Source organism: Podarcis erhardii, assembly GCF_964252035.2.
Source record: "Podarcis erhardii genome assembly, chromosome: 16".
NCBI classification, from domain to species: Eukaryota; Metazoa; Chordata; class Lepidosauria; order Squamata; family Lacertidae; genus Podarcis; species Podarcis erhardii.
The window spans coordinates 10422838-10439583 of record NC_138514.1 but is presented as its reverse complement, the minus strand read 5'-3'; the positions used below and the strand labels follow the sequence as shown (position 1 = coordinate 10439583).

Here is a 16746-nt window from a genome sequence, read left to right as displayed (position 1 = left end):
CACTGGGTTGTGGCCCTCCCCATACATGTTGGTTCCTATCAGACGCAGGTCCCTAACAGACCATCAGTCAGGTCTGGGTCCATGGGCCAGGACTTTTTCTAAGCTGGAACTCAGTTCCGGCACCTCTTGGGTGGGCGCCATTGCCATTATAAGAGAACAAGGGATGTGTTCATGCGGAGTTCTAGCACCTTATTTTCTAGAAAAATAGCACTGCATGGAACATATGGAGCACCCCTCTTTTGAATGCCCCCTCCCCCAGGGTGCAGCACAGTGCTAAATGCATCATAGCAGGCATGGGGCAGTGATGGTCCTTTTCATTCATAACGGAGGAGAGGCTTAATAATTTCCTTCCAAGCCACGGTGCCATTAAAAATCACACACAAACACACACTTATTAGCGTTAAAGGAAAATCTCCCTTTGACACAAGCAACCAGGATCATGCAATGACACATGTGTTCAAAACTGGAGCAGTGCCCTTTGAAATTAGCCTGCCCAAAGGTCCCAGGATGGCAAAATATGAGCATCACGTTATAAAAGGTGCAACGTACTACAGGCCAAAGCACAAGGAGACCTCAGGCCTTCCGAAATGAGAGCTGGGCACCAGAATGCAAAAGCATTAGCAATCAACCGTTCTCCAAAGAAAAGCTCCATAACTCCAGAGCTAACACGAAGCTCTGCTGCCCTCTCCTGGGATGTTAAGAGAGATGCTATACAATCTGAAGTAGAGGCTTAAACAGGAACGCCCATGGTATGGCCCACCTCTGCCAGGAAGAGCCTTATGCTCATGACGGATTTCTCAGTCCATAGTTAAAGTATGAAATTCCCCTCTGTAAGGTGTGGTGATGGCTTTAAGGGGAGAATAGGCAAATTCAGGGAGGATATGTTTTATCAATGGCTACGGGTCGTGGGCACCATGCCTCTGAATTGCAGTTCCTGGGGAACAGAACTGGGAGAAGGCTTCTCAGGGACATGCCGGTGTCTGCTGTGAGAAACAGGATGATGGTGGACCTTTGGTTTCATCCAGCAGATTTCTTCTGGGCAATCTTTTGAGGGTCACATGCAAGAAGCAAAACAATATGTGTACGTCTATCTTTGTACATTAAGCTAGTTTCTACAGTCACATACACGCTATCCTCCAACCAGAGAAGCAAAAGTTCATGGACACATTCCATGAATGTGGCAAAAAAATGCCCAAGATGTGAAGTTGGACCCCTGAGGGATGTGGCCAGGAAGGAATTTCAAGGGCCGGATAGAAAGCCCTAAAGGTAAAGGGACCCCTGACCATTAGGTCCAGTCATGGCCGACTCTGGGGTTGCGGCGCTCATCTTGCTTTATTGACCGAGGGAGCCAGCATACAGCTTCTGGGTCATGTGGCCAGCATGACTAAGCCACTTCTGGCGAACCAGAGCAGCGCACGGAAACGCCGTTCCCCTTCCTGCTGGAGCGGTACCTATTTATCTACTTGCACTTTGATGTGCTTTCGAACTGCTAGGTTGGCAGGAGCAGGGACCGAGCAACCAGAGCTCACCGCGTCGCAGGGATTCAAACCGCTGACCTTCTGATCGGCAAGCCCTAGGCTCTGTGGTTTAACCCACAGCGCCACCTGCATCCCAGAAAGCCCTAGAGGGGCACATATACCCTACTCCTGAGCTGGACCTGAGATTCCCTGCCTCCTTCCACTCTTCCATAGTGTTCATTTCTATTACACCCACTCATGGGATTGGTTCCACAGAAATTGATGTAGATTAACCCGTCCAAGCACAGTTACTGTGGACAGCTTTCAGGAAATGGGAGCTTTGAACTGGAGCAAGATTGACTTTGTATTCCACCTTTCAGGACTGTATCCTTTAAAACTACATCCTTAAAAACCAGGGACTTTTCCAAACTCAAAACTATGTTTTTCAAGTACAGCTGTTTTATAAATAACTTTCCCATATTTTTGACAGAACTACATCTCAAGGTCAGGTGGACAGATTTCAAGTGTGTCGGATCTACTATAACCCTGAGATCTATCAACCAGAACCAAGGACAGAAGGCATCCTGTTAGAATTAAGGAAGTCGGTGCGTCTGAGCACATTCTGAGCCTAGGAATTTGTTTTTCAGCTCCAGAACTGAACTGAGCTTACAGTCCTTTCACTACTGATTTTAGCTTTCCCCGTTTCAACAGCCCAATTTAGACTGGAAAAGTCATTTTGTTGTTACTATTGTTAAGGGAGTTGGAAACCATTGCCAATCTGCAGCAAATCACCCTGGGATCTGCCAGTAGATTCTGATCTACTTTCTATGCAACTGTTCCCAAAGTAATAGGTGCATCATGGGAGGTGTTTTTTCAGCTACCTTGCCCCCTGCCTTTGAAAGCCTTTCAAGAAGCTGCTTCAGAAGAGCCACTGTCAGCAACACTATGGAAGGTTTTCTATGGCCAAGGGAAACCTGCTAAGCTCCCTTGTTATTTTTGCTACTACCAGGAAGTGCAAAGTTGTTATTATAATCTTGTTATATTTATAGAACTGAAAAGTTGTTTCTTTATACATTGTTATATTTGCTATTATGTTGTCATTTCATTATGTTATTAAGAAATGGTTCTTGCAAAGGTTGATGTTGAGATGTCTCCATGTTTTCTTTGTCATAAGCCATATTGAACATGGTTCTATTTATAAATATATAAGCTGATGATAAACTGGAAGTTGAGGAATGAGGAAATTAAAGATGTTATGAGAAAATGGGACCAAGACCTATATGATTGAATTGGAGAAATGGAAAGAGCTCTGGACAAAAAACTTAAAATTTACGGCCTGCTACTTAATAAGGGAAAATTTCATGAAAATGAAATACAGGTGGTATCTAACCCCTGTTAAGTTGACTAAAATAAACAAATCTCACAACAATAATTGTTGGAGGTGTAAAAACCAAATAGGAAAAAATTCTGGGACATGACTTACGAGGAAATAAAAAAGTTATTGAAAATCGCATTCTGCAAAAAAGTGGAAGCATTCCTTTTGGGAATCATGACAATCAATATCCCTAAAGATAAAATAAGATTATTCCTTTATGCGACATTGGTGGCAAGGGTCTTGGTGGCTAAATATTGGAAAGAAAATCATATACCCACCAAAAAAGAATGGTTATGCAAGCTGACCGAGTACTTGGAACTCACGAAGCTAACAGATGTATTAAGACACAAATCTAATACAATAGTTAAGAAAGAATGGGATCATTTAAACAACTACCTGATGAATTAAGGTTCAGCACCTAAGATCTGGTTGTGCCTAGAATAACACTGCAAAAGCAATAGTGTCCTGATACCAAGATGAGGAACCAATGGAAATACAGGAAAGTATCTTTACTAAGAACAATGAACTGTTATGGTATTGGCGGAAGTCTTTATTTGTGGTTTTGTAGGTAGCTTTGTATGTAGTTCTCTGTGTTTTAATTTAAGAATCTGTTTGTAAAATATTAGTCTAACAATGAGTGATTACTGTTATCCTATACACACACACACACACACACACACACACACACACACACACACTTTTTTCTCCTTTTCTTCTCTTTTATACTTCTCCTTTCTTTTTTCTTCTTCTATATTATAATTTTACTTTTCCTTATTAATTTTTGATTTTATTTACTTAATCTGTTTGACAACTGTAAGTTTTGTTCTAATTGTTTGTGTATGCAACATAATTCAATAATAAAAAAGAAAGAACTTTTTGTATGAAAATGAAAGAAGGAAGGAAGGAAGGGTAGCAGCCTAAGCTGGTCCCACTGAACTCACGAAGTAAGCATGCACAGGACTGCACTGTTAGTCTGGATCCAACCCTAGGTTTCTAAGAACATTGCCTGTATTTGAGTTTCTTCCTGATGCTCTGTTTTGCCCCTTGCTGCTTCTCCTACCATGAGTTCTCCGATGCTTCCCAGAGCTGATACGAGAGCTTGTCTGGCTGCCCTGGCTGCTCCAGTCTGCTGAAAAGCTAGATGGCTGCGTGGGAGTGCTGTGTGCTTGTTGTAGCTCTGGAAGAGATAAAGACATTGACATGTGCAAGTCAGATCAGCCTTGATCCTCATTTCAGCTAACAAAGGAGATAATTGTGGCACGCTATATCGTCTTCTTTCTCGATAAGAAGTGCCACTTTCAATTTTTAAAATTGTTTTAGGCAACTGAGCCTGCAGTAGTTCCCATCCAAAATTTTCTTTCAATCCTTTTGTTAGTGCATTTGTATTGTTGCAATGACTGGACAACCATCTTTTGCTAGGAAGATTGCATGTTAATGGATCAAAATGACTGGTTGATGATTTATCGGTGGGGGCTGATGGTTGGGAGATCTTTGTGTGTGGAAAAAAACTGCATTTTTACTGAAGACTTAAGGCGGTTTCAGAAGTGTGGTGTGTGTTTTTTAAATTATTACCAGTGCTTTTTTAAAAGAAGGAAAGAAAGAAAGAAAGAAAGAAAGAAAGAAAGAAAGAAAGAAAGAAAGAAAGAAAGAAAGAAAGAAAGAAAGGAAGGAAGGAAGGGAGGGAGGGAGGGAGGGAGGGAAGGAAGGAAGGTGCAGGTACAGTAAGTGTCACACTTTTATCTCCAAGAAAAAAACACTGTTTATTAAAAAAAAAAGAGGGTATGTGTTTGCATAAAATTGGCACATGCCAATGTAATATGTATAGAAGCAAATTTAGAAATAATAATAATAATAAAATTTTATTTATATCCCGCCCTCCCCAGCCGGTCGGGCTCAGAGCGGATAACAGCAGTAAAATAATACAACATTCTAATATCTAATAATAATAATACAACATTCTAAAATCATTTCATTATAAAATCAGTTCAAATCAAATTAATGGCAACCATTGGGCTAGAGTTCTGTGCCTTGGCCAAAGGCCTGGTGGAACAGCTCTATCTTGCACGACCTGTGGAAAGATGTCAAGTCCCGCAGGGCCCTAGTCTCTTGTGACAGAGCGTTCCACCAGATTGGAGCCACAGCCGAAAAAGCCCTGGCTCTGGTTGAGGCCAGCCTAACCTCCCTGTGGCCTGGGACCTCCAAGATGTTTTTGTTTGAAGATCGTAAGGTCCTCCGTGGGACATACCAGGAGAGGCGGTCCCGTAGGTATGAATTAATAACTGTCAGTTGCCTGCCCAGGAGCTACCTGATGACAGGCACTTTTGCGGCCCCTGCTATCTCTTATTACAGCTCTTTATCTCGGAAAACCTTTCTAATAGAAAAGGGATGGGGAGCCTGTGGCACTTCCAAACGATGTAGGTCTACAACTCCCATCATCCACCATGACCATTGGCCATACTGGCTGGGGCTGATGGGAATCAGAGTCCCACGACATCTGGGGGGGCCAAAGGTTCCCCATCTTTGTAACAGAGGATGTAGGAACAGACAGCAGGGCCGGCTCAGGACATTTTGCTGCTTGTGGCAAAAGTGAAAATGCTGTCCACCCCCGGCTGCCACTGGTCCTCGACCCTAGTGCCCCCCTCATGTTGCCACTGACGACAATGATTTCTCCACTGTGCCCTGCCCACCCCCTGCTGCCTGAGGTGGCCCAGGGATGCCTCAGTATGTTGAAGGTAAAGGTAAAGGTAAAGGGACACCTGACCATTAGGTCTAGTCATGGCCAACTCTGGGGTTGTGGCGCTCTTCTTGCTTTATTGGCAGAGGGAGCCAGCGTACAGCTTCCGGGTCATGTGGCCAGCATGACTAAGCTGCTTCTGGCGAATCAGAGCAGCGCACAGAAACGCCGTTTACCTTCCCGCCGGAGCTTTACCTATTTATCTACTTGCACTTTGACGTGCTTTCAAACTGCTAGGTTGGCAGGAGCAGGGACCGAGCAACGGGAGCTCACCCTGTCATGGGGATTCGAACCACCGGCCTTCTGATCGGCAGGTCCTAGGCTCTGTGGTTTAACCCACAGCAATGCCTGCGACCCTATGCTGAAGGTAGGGGAGAAAAAAGGGGGCTGGAGAGGAGGCCAGTTGATGGACCAGTGACATATGAGGAAGGGGCCTTCAGTGCACATTGAAACCTTCCAGGGAACTAGAGAGGTTTTTTCATAATTGGTTCTGGAGGCATAAGGCCTGATTTGAATGCAAAGGCCAAAGTTGTGGAGGACCACACGGATACCGAGCGATGGGGGTGCCCCTCAGAGCTGCCAGGCTTGTTTCCCAGCAACCCCACCCACCTCGTCCTCAGCAGAGAAGGCCACCGTCTCTGCATCGCTCCCGGCAATTAGCAGCTTCAGCAAGCAAATTAGGTTTTCTATTAGATTCCGCGAAAGTCACGGCATTCAATTTGTACCTGAACTTTGCAGATGATTCCATTAGGGCCTCCTGAGAACCTCAGCCTCCCTGGAGGGAGGGCAGGGAGATGCTGGCATCATGCAGAGGAGGGGCTGAACTAAGGCTCTTCCCCCACCCCCAGGAATACATATGACATTTAGAGGTGGACAAATCCCTTATCTCAAGACTCAGGACATTGGAAGCTGCCTTATTCTGACGTTTGGTCTCTCTAGGCAGGGATGGGGAATCTGTGGTCCTCCAGATGTCGTTGGATTCCTACTTCCATCATCCTTGACCATGGGCCATGGGGCTGGAGATAATGGTAGCTGGAGTACAAAACTTCAGGCCCAGATTAGGAAGATCTGTTCTATGGCAATACAGTGGTACCTTGGTTTAAGAACAGCCCAGTTTACGAACAATTCGGCTTACAAACTCCGCAAAATCGGAAGTTGCTTCCCGGTTTGTGAACTTTACCTCGATCTAAGAATGGAATCCGAACGGTGGAATCTGAACCGGCAGTGGGAGGCCTCATTAGGGAAATCATGCCTCGGTTTAAGAATGGTTCCAGTTTAAGAATGGACTTCCGGAACGGATTAAGTTTGTAAACCGAGGTACCACTGTACTCCTGATGCTCATGATTGTGGCTACCATTGCCAAATCAGGGAGTTCCCACGAGGAGCAACCCTATGCAAGTCTAGGCATGTCTGCTCAGATGTGACCCTCATGGAATTCAGTGGAGTCAGGGAGTCATTATAGGATGGTAGCCGAAGTTCTAAGGCTGAGATGGGGAACAAGAGTCGGGGGTGGGGGTGGGAATTGTACTCCAACAACATTGCCAGGGCAGAAGACAAGTTCTCTTTCCCCGGGCTCTACTGAGAAACATTAACAATGTGTAGAGTGGGAAGAATGTGGAGTGGGCCAATAGCAAAATTCAGAAAGGTGTCAGCATGCCAGGGGACTGGGGGGGGGGGCGGCTTACATACACACCCTTTCCCCTCTCTGCAGTTCATTCATCACACATTCACAAAGCCCAGCCTTACACTTTTAAAACTATCGTCATTATTTATTTGATTCATATACTGCCCTTGACCAAAAGATCCCAGGGTGGTGTACAACATTAAGAACACATTTTCAACTGCTTTTTCAAGTGTGTGTGTGTGTTTAAAAAATGTTTTTAACTGTTTATGTGTTTTTTGTGGTGGTGGTGGTATTTGGCTACTTCTCTTTATATTTTGATTGTGTATTTTGTGTTTTTATGTTGTAATTTTATCTTGTGAACCAATTATTATGTGTTTTTTTATCTAAAAATGTTTAGAGGTACTGTCATTCTCCTACTCATATTGAAATACTTCTCCTCAATGAGGCAAAACTTAGATTCACAAAATGGTATGCGTACCCCTGCGTACCCCCAGGAAAAAAAGCACTGATAATAATAATAAAAGAATAACAACAATAATAATATGGAGCATTTATTTTTATTTTTATTTATTATTATTATTATTATTATTATTATTATTATTATTATTATTATTATTATTTATACCACTCTGGGCGGCTTCCCAAAAAAATAATATAAACATAATAAAAAGCATAATGACAGTAAGGTAAAGGTAAAGGGACCTCTGACCATTAGGTCCAGTCATGGACAACTCTGGGGTTGCGGCGCTCATCTCGCTTTATTGGCCGAGGGAGCCGGCGTACAGCTTCCAGGTCATGTGGCCAGCATGACTAAGCCGCTTCTGGCAAACCAGAGCAGCGCACAGAAACACCATTTACCTTCCCGCTGGAGCGGTACCTATTTATCTACTTGCACTTTGACATTCTTTCGAACTGCTAGGTTGCAGGAGCAGGGACCAAGCAACAGGAACTCACCCTGTCGCAGGGATTCGAACCGCTGACCTTCTGACTGGCAAGTTCTAGGCTCTAACCCTAACCCACAGCGCCACCCTACACTAACTAAACAGATTGTAACCTAAGCTTTTGTGCACCAGAATCCACTTGAGATACATGCTGTGATCATCAGGTGCCAGATATCCATCGATCTATATTTTTGATGTAAAGAGCAGGGTGTCCAAAATGGCATGAGATGCAAGGAGAGACAATGTTAACACTCCACAGACCCAGTAACACTTTGTGCACAGTGCAGTCGGCTCAAGTTCCATCAAAACTCTGCTCTTAATAAAGACAAGTGATCTTTAAGGTGCCACAACTCATTTTCACATTTGCTGCCACGGAGCTCCCCCTCTGGAGTGAAAATATTGATAGCTAGAGACCTCCTGTCGGTGATTATTTAAAGCCACTATCTCAGATTCAGCCCTCCTTACGTCTCTGCACCCTTCGGGTTTCCCGCTGCCACAGATGTGATGCCTTTCTCTATGTCATCCCTGCGTCTAACTCCCTAAATAATCTTATAGTCTCTACAAGACACCCTCTCCACAGGGAAATTTGTTTCAGGCAGTAAACCTGAAATTAACATTAGCGGAACAGCTTTGCAGTAAAATAAACTGCCGAGAGAACTTGTAGATTTTTGTTCCTTGGAAGAAAAGGTTTCTGCTAGGGATGTGGGACTACGGCTCCACGGTAGACCATTACCCTTGAATGTAGAAGGTCCCCAGTTCATTCCCAGGCATCTCCAAGCAGCTCTGCTTTCATTAATGCCAGCTATCCCAGCCAATGGTTTAGGACAGGCATAGGCAACCTCGGGCCTCCAGATGTTTTTGGGACTACAACTCCCATGATCCCTAGCTAACAGGACCAGTGGTCAGGGAAGATGGGAATTGTAGTCCCAAAACATTTGGAGGGCTGAGGTTGCCTATGCCTGGCTTAGGAGGATGGGAGCTGTCATCCAGACCTACACTGGCTCCAAGCACAATTCAAAGTGTTGGTGCTGACCTTGAAAGCCCTAACTGGACTCGGTCCAGTATACCTGAAGGAGCTTCTCTACCCCCATCGTTCTGCCCGGACACTGAGGTCCAGCGCCGATGGCCTTATGGCAGTTCCCTCGCTGCGAGAAGCCAAGTTACAGGGAACCAGGCAGAGGGCCTTCTCGGTAGTGGCATCCGCCCTGTGGAACGCCCTCCCACCAGATGTCAAAAAGAACAACAACTACCAGACTTTTAGAAGACATCTGAAGACAGCCCTGTTTAGGGGAGCTTTTAATGTTTCATAGACTATTGTATTTTAATGTTCTGTGGAAGCTGCCCAGAGTGGCAGGGGAAACGCAGCCAGATGGATGGGGTATAAATAACAAAATTCTTATTCTTATTCTTATATTATTACCCAACAAATTGTACAGGCTCATAGGTTAGCTGTCTCTGGTGTAGACAACAGCGAAGAGGATGGCTCAATGGTCAGAATTGGTATAAGGCAGCTTCCTATGTAGCCTGGGACTTCCTCTAGAACCAGGGGTCCAGTTAAGTAACCTACTGCTTCTCTTTCATCCAGAAAGAGATGGGGCTCTTGCAACTTTTAACAGCTGCATGACACAATTAATCAGGCAAAGCTGTCCTAGCAGGCAGATGCACTGAAGGCCCTCCTTCGTGTGCCTCCTCCTCAAGAGGTCCAGAGGGTGGCAACACGAGAACGGGCCTTCTCTGCAGTGGCTCCCCGTCTGTGCAATGCTCTCCCCAGGGAAGTTCACCTGGTACCTTCATTATAGAATAGAAGAGAAGAAGAAGAGTTTGGATTTGATATCCCGCCTTTCACTCCCCTTCAGGAGTCTCAAAGCGGCTAACATTCTCCTTTCCCTTCCTCCCCCACAACAAACACTCTGTGACGTGAGTGGGGCTGAGAGACTTCAAAGAAGTGTGACTGGCCCAAGGTCACCCAGCAGCTGCATGTGGAGGAGCGTAGACGCGAACCCGGTTCCCCAGATTACGAGACTACCGCTCTTAACCACTACACAACACTGGCTCTTATACACCTTTGGGTGCCAGGCAAAAACGTTCCTTTTTAACCAGGCCTTTGGTTGATCATCCTATACCCTTTTAAAAGGGACGCGGGTGGCGCTGTGGGTTAAACCACAGAGCCTAGGACTTGCCAATCAGAAGGTCGGCGGTTCGAATCCCCATGACGGGGTGAGCTCCTGTTGCTCGGTCCCTGCTCCTGCCAACCTAGCAGTTCGAAGGCAACCTAGCAGTTCGAAGTAGATAAATAGGTACCACTCCAGCGGGAAGATAAACAGCGTTTCCGTGCACTGCTCTGGTTCGCCAGAAGCGGCTTAGTCATGCTGGCCACATGACCTGGAAGCTGTATGCCGGCTCCCTCGGCCAATAAAGCGAGATGAGCGCCGCAACCCCAGAGTCGGTCACAACTGGACCTAATGGTCAGGGGTCCCTTTACCTTTTTACCCTTTTAAAATGTGGCTCTTTTCGGGGGGGCATGTTATTTGTTGGTTTTATTCTGATTATATATGTTGTGATCTTTTCTGTGAACCGCCCTGAGATCTCTGGGTATAGGGTGGTATATAAATAAGAGTAAGAGTAAGAGTAAGAGTAAGGATAAGGATAAGGATAAGGATAAGGATAAGGATAAGGATAAGGATAAGGATAAGGATAGGGATAAGGATAAGGATAAGGATAAGGATAAGGATAAGGATGGAAGCTTTTAATGTTTAATAGGTTATTGTATTTTAATATTCTGTTGGAAGCCACCCAGAGTGGCTGGGGAAACCCAGCCAGGTGGGCAGGGTATAAATAAATTATTATTATTATTATTATTATTATTATTATTATTATTATTAAAATGGGAAGAAGCATCATCTGCCAAACTACTAATGGTGATGCAGCTGTTCGAAGCTCATGAGTTCTGCCAGAAAAAACATTGCCAACCTTACTTTCCCAACTCTTTATATATTATATATATTATGATATCATAGGCAACTCCCAGACGAGAGAGAGAGAGAGAGAGAGAGAGAGAGAGAGAGAGATGATGATGATGATGATGATGATGATGATGATGATGATGATGCCTTACCTTTCTTGCTATTTTTATCCCAGGATCCCTGAGGTATAAGATTTGGAGATAGGGAGCCCTTTGCCATCCGTGGCCCTTGACGTGCTGCTCCCCTAGTACTGGCCAGCCAGGGGTTTGGGCTGTAGTGGGGCATGAACATCTGGTCCCCATTTTGCACTAGTTCCACGGCATGCAGGCTGGGGCTGGGAAGGTGAGGCGGTGGGGCATTGTAGAAAGTTTTCAGGTCCTTCACGGGAAGATCTACATAGAGTGTCCCATATAGGCTGCTGCTCCTACTATCAGCCACCAAAGGAACAGTTTGGATGCGGGAACCTTGGCTCTGCCTGTCGAAGGATGCTGCTGTGGGGAGGGGGGGGGGCAAGGAAAAGGCAAAAAGGAGGGGCCAGTCAGGGATGGAGCAACCTACTTAGTTCATTACCGTTTTGCATGTGTGGATTCATAAGTCCATTTTGCCCCTTTACTGCAATAATCTGATTTTTTTAAAAAAGGAATCTACAAAAAGATCGTATTTAATATGTATACTTAAATGTCCTTAAATGCATTTTTAAATGTCTCTCATAGTATGCATTTCCAAAAGTTTATTTTATGCTTATAGTACACATTTTACCATATTGGCCTGAATATAAGCCATACCCGCAAATAAGCCACACCTTTAAAATTTGGTGGGAGGAGTCAATACCTGAATATAAGCCGCTCCCTTAAAATTGGGTTACAGGTTGAAAATCGCTGTGGTTGATAGAATTGTAATTGCAAGCCAATTTAAGCCTTTGATCTTGCAAGCCTGCAAAAGTTACCGTACAATCGCTAAAATTGCAAATCGCTGTTCAGTTGAATACAATTCCTCAGGTGCTCACACCCGTAAATGACAAACGAACAGTCTCAAATCAGCAATAAAACTTTTTTTTTGTTCTGTTTTACCATATGTCTGTTTCAGCAGCGATATTGTAAAAGCCGATTTTTGTAAGTTCATGAATTTATGCTGCGCTTTAACTTTTCACGGTCGGAATTTGGGGAGAAAGTGAGGCTTATATTCGGGCCAATGCGCTATATGCAGTTGATAGGTACCTCAAAATTCAGAGACGTGCAAAATCCAAATAACTCTAGAAGGCATGGATGGGCAGGTTCCCGGAGACAAGACTGAAGCTACCTTGGCTCCTTCTCCAGCCCTGATTCTTCCAGTATGGCTGCTGAAATAAGCCATGGTTTGGCTCAGTGTGTCATCCAAATCAGGGATCATGGTTTGTTTCACTCCAGAAAAACCATGAGCTGTAGCCATGCCTTGTTCCTGGGTTTACAATACATGGTTTGTCTGCAGTGAGATCCCCAGTTCAGACAACATGCTAAGCCGAACCATGGTTAAGAACAGCAGTAGTGCAGCAGGAAGAGGGTCAGGGGAGGAACCAATTCAAGGAACCTTGCATTCACATGTCTGCACTAAGCTCACATTGCATGCAAACCAGCTCACTGAACGAATGAATGAAATAATACTGTCAGTGGATGAAGGTGGCAATAAGCTAACAGTGGAGGTTTGTAAAGACCCCTTTGCTTCTTTCAACAATAATATATTTTTTTATATTTTACAGAAGTAAAACATACAGCTTGTTAAAACAATTGAAAACAGATGGGATACTATTATACTTTCCCCCCATCTCTCAAGCCAGCAGACAATTTCTCCTGATCTGTATTGAAGTCAGATTTATTTATTTTTTACAACCTTCCCAGCAGCATACGAGTGAGCATCCCTTAAGCAGATGGAGACCAGATCTTCAGATCTTCCTGGGAGAGTGCTTAATAAAAGGAGAATCATCCGCTCTCTCTACACTCCCTATACAGATTGCAGTACAGAAGAACGGGGTCAACAGGTCCTATTGCTCCAACTCCACAGAAATGCAACTGTTCATAAACCCAAGGCTTGGTGAATCGTCCACTTAACAGTGCAAAAGGCAACTCGCTGAAATGAGCAAGGATAAATGCTCCCCTATACTTGGACAACAACCATATTATAATAAACGATATTAAAACCAGATGCACAGTTCCACCCAAAATTATCCACCTAACTTGTAAGGAACAATATTCTCAGGTTATCTTGCCAAATGTTCTCCAGGGTGGTCGATATGTGAAATTCTCTAACGATTTAAGGAGCAGAAAAATTCCCAGGAAGTGGATCAGATTGTAAATTTCAGCAAAATTTCAGCAAGCTCTAAGCAAAACTAATCCACCACCTGCTGTTCACAAGGGACACTTACTCGATTTATGGGATTCCTGGTTATCTTTGGGTTCAGTCCACAGGAGCTGACTGCTCAAGCTGCTGCTGGTGCTGTAGTTCTTGGAGCCTGAAGTTGACTTCCATGTGTTGGAAAGCCAGGGAGAATCGCTACACTCTACCCTACAGTCAGAAGGGAAATAGGCACACTTTCATAGATGCGAATCTCGGTAGTGTGGCAGACAGACTCACTGACTAAACAGACAGACAGAAGACTATGAAATCAGAGAAGGACATGACACGACTCTGTTAGTAGCTTGGGCATTCAAACCTGGCAGGTGTCTTCATTTGCACACACAGGACTAGTGAGCTGCAGAAGTATATACCTCAGCACCCCCCACCCTTACAAGAAGACTAAACATATATAGAGACTCTTTAGAGACTCTTGAGAGTCCCATGGACTGCAAGAAGATCAAACCTATCCATTCTGAAGGAAATCAGCCCTGAGTGCTCACTGGAAGGACAGATCCTCAAGCTGAGGTTCCAATACTTTGGCCACCTCATGAGAAGAGAAGACTCCCTGGAAAAGACCCTGATGTTGGGAAAGATGGAGGGCACAAGGAGAAGGGCACGACAGAGGACGAGATGGTTAGACAGTGTTCTCGAAGCTACTAACATGAGTCTGACCAAACTGCGGGAGGCAGTGGAAGACAGGAGTGCCTGGCATGCTTTAGTCCATGGGGTCACAAAAAGTCGGACACAACTAAACAACTAAACAACAACAAAACATATATAAAGAACTGCAGTGATTTTATTCTGGTTTTGCATGACAAGGACAGGAAATAAAGAAGTGAAATTGCTATTTAATTCTGGGACACAGTGGTGGCGGGTGATAACTTCCCCCTGATTGTCATCAAACATTCCACAACATTTAACTATTTTGCTAGAGCTGTCTTTCCCCGATATAAATATGCATGCATCCCTAGAGAGTGGAGGAACGGCAGCATACCTGTGTTTGATGATGGTGTCATCACTGGCGTTTCTATACAAACCTGGAGAGAGTGAGGTGCATGGCAAAATAGCATTAGACAGGCAAACCTGTCTTCACTGATAATTCATTTTATGACTCCCTGCCACACTGCATAAAGCCTCTTCCTAGGGCCAAACTAGTAAGACCACAACTTAACTCCTGACCTGGGATCAAGTTACCTCTTGGTGTGCTTACTGTATTCAGTTGCTTGGGGGGCGGTGTTCAAGAAAGCAATGCCCCCCCCCCATACAATCACATGCAGTGCACATGCTGTGACTTTTTTTTTTCATGCATCCCTGCTTAGAATAGAGCAGGGTTCCCTACACTGACCCAGCAATCTCTGTATATCTCTTGGAAACCTTCCAGGCCAAAACACTTCTCCCCAGGCTACATCCCTGCTTCGCACCCTGAGTGTTTTTGACAGGCTGGGATACATTTCTTGGTCTCTGATAACACCTATTGCTTGCCAGGACAGATGATAGGAGAGGGTTGTGTTGACTGTATGTAGAAACTAGTCTATCGTACGATGGTAAAGGTTGCATAATAGCTGCACCCACTTTAGTCTCCGGCTCTGCCTATCACTGAAACGTGGGCTTCAGAAGGTTGCCCAGAAGGAAATGGGGCTCTCAGACTGAAAAAGGTTTCCCACCACAGGCAGAGAGTCCTGTTCAGACTGATACCCTACACTGAGCCCATTCACCCACTCGAGACCCAGTGCAATGAGTTAGAACACTGCTCTTTCTATAAGCCTAAAGCCAGACTCTATCTGTTTCCCTTACCTTCACCTAGGGCATATGGACGTCTCCGGCCATACTGCCTGGCTTGCTGCTGGCAAACGTAAACCGTGAACGCCATCAGCATGACCCAGAGTGCCGAGCCTACACTGGCAATGAAGACAGGTTGACGCACCACTTCCAGGATGTAGTTGGTGGAATGGAAGTCTGGGGTCTTGGCCATCTTCTCAACTATCGGCTCTGGAAGGAAGAAGAAGAAGCGTTTGGATTTGATGTCCTGCTTTATCACTACCTGAAGGAGTCTCAAAGCGGCTAACATTCTCCTTTCCCTTCTTTCCCCACAACAAACACTGTGAGGTGAGTGGGGCTGAGAGACTTCAGAGAAGTGTGACTAGCTCAAGGTGACCCAGCAGCTGCATGTGGAGGAGCGGAGACGCGAACCTGGTTCACCAGATCACGAGTCTACTGCTCTTAACCACTACACCACACTGAATCTCAGTGGAAGAAGGTGTGATGGTGAACTTAAGCCACAGAAGAATGAAGAAGGTTTGGGCTATGTGTACACACAGTAGATGAGCCCTGGCTGCATGGACGACATCTTCAGTGGGAGGCGCAGCTACAGGTGAGTGGCAGGGCACATGCTGCAGTGATGCCAGATGCCCATGGCAGCTGGAGGGGAAGAGGACCAACAGCAGGTGGAGCCAGAGCCAATGACAGGCAGAGCCAACTCATCCCAGTTTTGCTCCCCATCCTCCTCCCTACAAGGACTACACTGAGACTAAGGAGGAGGAAGCTACAGCCCTGTTAAGTATCATTGTTTTAATGTACATTGAAATGGGAAACAAATCTATAATGTGCCTGGATTGTACTGTGAAGAATGGCTGAAAATTTCCACTGAAGCTGATAACAGGTCAATCATTAAGTGGGGCTGTATCTCTGCTGGTTCAGTCACAAGGTGTTTAGCTCAGAATTACATGAAAAGGACTGTAGTACAGGTCTATGCATATGTTAATCTGGAGGCATTCAACTTGGGTGAGATGCTCTCTTTGTTGTTGTTGTTTGTATACTGCCCTATACCTGTAGATCTCAGGGCGGTTCACAACATAGAATTGCAAAATAAAAACACATTATTATTATTATTATTATTATTATTATTATTATTATTATTAAACAAAGACAAGCCAATAATCCCTCCTTTCACAGTCCATTTAAAAGGGCATCAGATGTTAATCGTCCAAAGGCCTGGTTAAATGGAATGTTTTCGCCTGGCACCTAAAGGTGTATAACAGGCATAGGCAAACTCTGGCCCTCCAGATGTTTTGGAACTACAATTCCCATCATCCCTAGCTAAAAGGACCAGTGGTCAGGGATGGTGGGAACTGTAGTCTCAAAACATCTGGAGGGCCAGAGTTTGCCTATGCCTGGTGTATAATGAAGGGACCAGGTGAGTCTCCCTGGGAAGAGTGTTCCACAAACAGGGAGCCACTGCAGAGAAGGCCCGTTCTCATGCTGCCACCCTCCGGACCTCTTGAG

The 16746-nt window shown here is 45.0% G+C and overlaps 1 protein-coding gene across 4 annotated transcripts in view; it reads right to left on the bottom strand.

The window, feature by feature from the left end:
• ROBO4 (roundabout guidance receptor 4) overlaps window positions 1–16746 on the bottom strand; it is a 100377-nt gene that overhangs the window by 39346 nt on the left and 44285 nt on the right. For 3 of the 4 annotated variants that reach the window (XM_081843268.1, XM_081843271.1, XM_081843270.1), the window contains exons 11-15: window positions 15259–15453; window positions 14459–14501; window positions 13493–13632; window positions 11247–11585; window positions 3893–4009 (exon numbers count right to left, since the gene is read on the bottom strand). In XM_081843268.1, the coding sequence (XP_081699394.1) occupies window positions 3893–4009; window positions 11247–11585; window positions 13493–13632; window positions 14459–14501; window positions 15259–15453 (834 nt within the window). The remainder of the gene's footprint in view (window positions 1–3892; window positions 4010–11246; window positions 11586–13492; window positions 13633–14458; window positions 14502–15258; window positions 15454–16746) is intronic. The other variant, XM_081843269.1, reaches the window with a different exon arrangement.